The sequence below is a fragment of the Austrofundulus limnaeus genome, unplaced genomic scaffold (genome assembly GCF_001266775.1).
Source record: "Austrofundulus limnaeus strain Quisiro unplaced genomic scaffold, Austrofundulus_limnaeus-1.0 Scaffold78, whole genome shotgun sequence".
Taxonomy (NCBI): domain Eukaryota; kingdom Metazoa; phylum Chordata; class Actinopteri; order Cyprinodontiformes; family Rivulidae; genus Austrofundulus; species Austrofundulus limnaeus.
Genome location: NW_013952480.1, coordinates 1,496,987 through 1,501,931, shown reverse-complemented (window position 1 = coordinate 1,501,931; position 4,945 = coordinate 1,496,987). Strand labels below are relative to the sequence as shown.

General features: G+C 38.9%; 1 protein-coding gene across 1 annotated transcript in view; it reads right to left on the bottom strand.

The window, feature by feature from the left end:
• The window catches only part of kcnh8 (potassium voltage-gated channel, subfamily H (eag-related), member 8), a gene marked incomplete in the record, with an annotated part of 79,007 nt that overhangs the window by 27,206 nt on the left and 46,856 nt on the right, over positions 1–4,945 (bottom strand). Inside the window, 1 exon segment of the mRNA XM_014011242.1 lies at positions 3,361–3,567. Coding sequence (XP_013866696.1) covers positions 3,361–3,567 — 207 coding nt within the window.

The window sequence follows — 4,945 nt, the reverse complement described above, 5'->3', positions numbered from 1 at the left end:
GGATGCACCTGATAGCATGACATTTATTAGGACTTCTAAGTTCCTGTGCATTTCAGCATGCGGGGGTCATTATGTTACAGCTATGCGTTATCTAGTTTTTGCTTGTAATGGTGGATGAAGTGAGAGACAGGAGTACAGTTTAAAAAAATTGGCAGTACAAAAATTGAAAGTTTAAAGGGGTTTTGTTGTTAGGCTTTTTATTTTTTGAATAGAAATATTTTTTATATTACTATAAAAATCATTGTAAACAAGCTCATCTGTTAGTTTGTGTACTGCCTCAAAGCTAATTTTGTTAATTTATAATATTAACATTACTATATTATAATTTTTGCTTATTTCTATCTTTATCATGTCTGTTTAGTAACATCAATGCCTGGGTAAGGGTGGGAATAAAACTGAAGGCTAGACCATCAAAATTCACAGCCGCTTTCTTCCGGTCTTTGTGGTCAACAAAGGACCCGGCCCATGTAGACCTGGWATAAGCCAGGTCCTTTAATGGATGCTTCTCCTGAATTTGGACAGTTTGGAGTTTTGACTGGGGGCAAGGCACGAGACGGGGCATCAGCTGGAGGTAACAGATGGAAGTAACGCCATTTTTCATCATGCAAGATTGTAAGCAAGACTTTATGATGGAAGTATAAATTGGCCTTAAGTGGCAGCTTCAGTCGGAACCATTCAATTAAAAATGCAATGAAAATGCTTCATTTATTATCTCCTTTAAGACAGAMATCACTCACAGTGTTAGGCAGTGGTTCAACCCAGGAGGCAGGCACAACATCAACTTAATTGTAGAAAACAAAAGTATTTATTTGCAAAGTAAGGACGCTGAGGGGGCAACAGAAAAACTTTCTTTGCAAAAACAAAAATATGGACAAACCATAAACAGGCCACAGATGACAGAAAGTATTGACAGGAGTGAGCACAGAACAATATAACAGGTGAGATAACGAGGGCTAACAAGACACACCTGGGGAGAGACAACAAGGATCAGGTGTAAATGGGAGGAGCTAGGGAAGAACACATAATCAAATTGAACCACACTCCATACCAGTAGGTGACAATAATGCACACTTCAGTTTATTGCTAACCGCCATTAAACACCACAAGAAGAGGAAGAAGAACACTGAGGAGCAGGCAAACATGACACAAGAAGGGAAAACTAATATAAAATCACAAATCCCTGCACAGAAAATTTATTTTTTGAAAAAATAAGAAAGTTTCGTCTGATTCACTCATTGATAAATAGTCAAACAAGAATTTATTCAAATACAATTTAAAAAGTAGAACTGATATGTGCAGCTTGTGATTTCATCTACAAAACAAAATAAGATTGCATCAGTCTAAAAATAAATCTTTTCCTAACTTGATGATTCTCATTAAAAGTATAAAAGTATTTTTTTCTCTGTTTCAATCACGATTGCTTAAAGACAATAAAAACATGTTTTAACAACAGCATTGAGATCATTTGTGCTTTATGCTGCAATCAGGAGGAAATAAGTAAAATTTATTACTTAAAGCAGTAATTAATCTTATCTTAGAAATGGAATAAAAATAGCATAACTGAATGAGTCTGGGGCTGGAATTGATTATATTTCCTAAAGCGAGTTCATTAAACTTAAGCTCCTGCAGTAAATATAAACAGGTGCTCTGATTTAGTTTTCACTAGATGTTAGTTCATGTGTATGTGAGCAAAATGTGGTGTGTCTGTAACTGCTGCTGCTGCCCTCGGGCAGCGGGGGACATTTAGCATTTTAGCTGAACTAGAGCAAGGCCTGTCCATAGGGAAAACTCTGGCACAGTGACTTCTGTTCATCCCCCCCACCCCCTCCCCCCCAAAAAACCCCAAACTTATCTAAACTATCAGGTTCAAACTGGTTCACAGCTTCCGGAAAAGGTCTGTTACTACTCTATATTAYATTTGAATAAAACATTTAAAGCCACAGAACAAAAATCTAATTATGTTCTGATGAATTTTTTAGCAAAAAGAGATAAATTAGTGTAAAAAAGTTTTTCATCATCTCTCATCATGATGGAGCCTCGTTGTCAAATGAGAATCAGAGTAAGGCATATACTGTAAATGAAGTTAAAGCGTGTACAATATGTGTCCCTTTACACTCTGTGAAGAATRCTCAGTATTAAACAGAGAATAGGAAGTAGCTTCTGTGTACAGGTTATAAGTGGTCAGWATATTACCTGCAGTAGACAATGATCAAAGTTATCTAGTTTGGATGTTTAAAAAGAAAAGTTCACTGGTCAATAAAAACAGCAGATTTACAGAATACAGCCCATTACTTACAGGGTGTGCAGAACATAAGGTAGCTACATGACTGGTACCTATAAATGGACACTTGTGCACTTTGAGGTCAAATGCTCGTCAAAATTGCTCTTGTGCATTGAGAGCCTCCTCTGCCRGTCTCTGTTTAATKGTGGATGAAATAAAGAAAGTGCTGCTTTACATACTGAGAGCAAGAGCACGTCGTGCTCACCAGATGATTAATTCACCAGATRATTCAGAGACGTTCTGAGCTTGGTGAGTTTCACCACCMAGAAGCTGCGGCATTGCCAAGCTCTGTCCACACAGCCAAGAAACTCKCCCTATGTGCTGCAGAGACCACTACTTGGGTTCATACCCTGTATGTACTCCTGCAAGATCCCAGAAAGCACCCTAGGTCATTTAGGTACCAAGTATGTACCCTGCAAGTATCGGTCTGTAGTATTGCTATCAAATTTTCTAGAGGTTCAAACTAGCTTATTTTAAAAGTCTTTACACCAAGGTTACTTTTAGATTAAACAATTATTTACAGAAAAATCTGTAGTTTCTTCATTAATGACTATGCTGGTTAACAGTCCAATGAATTATTTGTGCAATATAAAACATTTTATCAGAAATAAAAAGGGTAAACACAGACAACCTTGTTGAAGGAAAAGCAAAGCTGTGTTAAAACCCATTAAACTATAAAATGTTTGGTTTCGCAACAGTTACACATTTTTGCAACTAATTTCATGCTGAACATTAATGCAATGAACCACAGCTTGACAYGCTCCTCTGTGTAAATAGCTGTAGGTTTATAATGGTCTAATACAAAAGGGACAGCAGTGGGAAGTTTTTATTGTTGAAAAACTGTTTTTTTATCTTTACGAAATTTTGTGTTTGAAGTTGCTTCAAGATGATAGTATTCCACTTTGTCTTAGCCACACTATGACTATTAGCTCATCAGTTTGATCAAAAACAAACTCTTTTTCACCAAACTGAGGTCACTCAGAGAACCACCCACAACAGGTAAGATAATGACTGCTCGTAACCTTTCTACAGAACCCCATTCAAAAGAGCTGAACTGCGTTAAGATGCATCTTATGTACCTCCTATGAGCATGATGCACACAGAGAAGATCTTCTCAGCATCAGTGTTGGCGGACACGTTGCCGAAACCCACACTGGTCAGGCTGCTGAGGGTGAAGTAGAGCGAGGCGATGTAGACGCTGCGGATGGAGGGACCGTTGCCGGTCGCATTGAGTTCTCCGATGGCATAAGGTGACTCCAGCCGTTTCCCCAGCTCATGGAGCCATCCTGTTTTAAAAAGGATTCACACAGACAGTAACAGAATTAYAAAACTAAAGCATGCTGTTTCYCGGATGGCTTATCTGAGACTAAGCTAAATGTTGCCCCAGACTAATTCAATTAAATAGCTTAGAGACTCTTTCCAGCACTCATCGATGCTACTTTTAGGAGAAAAGTCTCGACACCAGAAGCAGAACAGATGTTTGGGAAGCGGAGCTCATCCGTGGTCAGTACAGTGTGGAGGCATTCAGATGATCCCATGAGACTCTCTCGCTGACACTGATGAATGGTAATTGGACGGAAGCACCTCATACCTGCTTGACTCCAACGCTCACTTTCAGCATCAGAAGAAAATAATTAGGACACAACACATTAATCCCGCCTCGTGCGCGGGGCCCCGTTATTTCATGACACTGAGAGGCAGTAATTGGTGAAGACAAATCTCAGAATGCTGGCCTGCAACCRGTTATGACAATGCAGCGATGAGGTAATTGCAAGAACTGCAGCACATAAACTGACTGAAGAGAAGCACAGCGGGTCTCATTACATGACCGACCTGCACGCTGAGGGTAAAGTCATGAGGGTCCATCATTAATAATGAAAAGAGTCAAGAAAATCACCAAAGTTGTTGYGCTCAGTTTTCAATTCAATATTTTTTTAGGGTTAAAATGAATTGCAAGGTAAAAAAAGGTATGTTGCTGCTTTAATAGATAGCATGTATATTGAAACAATAAATTAAATAATAAATGGGTTTTTCCAAAAACACTTACTCCACAACATAAGAACGTTTTCTGGAACGTCTGAAATAAATATCTTATGTTTTAAACAGGTGGCATCGTGGCTCAKTTGCCTCTCAGCAARAAGGTTGTGGGRTTGAATCCCGCCCYGGGAAMCTTTCTGGGTAGAGTTTGGATGTTCGCTCTGTGCATATGTGGGTTTTCTCCAGGCACTCTTGGGTATTATGTATCTTCCAGGCACTAGTTCAAATTTATACCATAATCAACTACGTTACCTTCAGTTGTTAAGAAAATGCTGTTTGTATCAAAAAAAAAAATAATTTGACTTTGCATCACTGCCTACCTAAAAACTTTGAAATTGATCTCTGTCTCTTTAGGAACCTCCTACCGTTTCAGACACTCCCACTTCAGCACATCTTCACAACAATGCTTCGGGGGAGGGGTGCTCTGGCTGCAGACTCAGCTCCAGGGAGGAGCTTTGAGTAAATAGGCGGAGCTTTGTACCAGCAAGTGTTTAGGCAGATCCACATGGCTACAGGAGACTCAAGGGTTTCTCAAAATAAGAAACCACGACTTCTTTAGATATGCACATGGATATTTAGATTATTGTTTTATTCTTTATTTCGATTCAGTTCAGTTCAATTCAATTC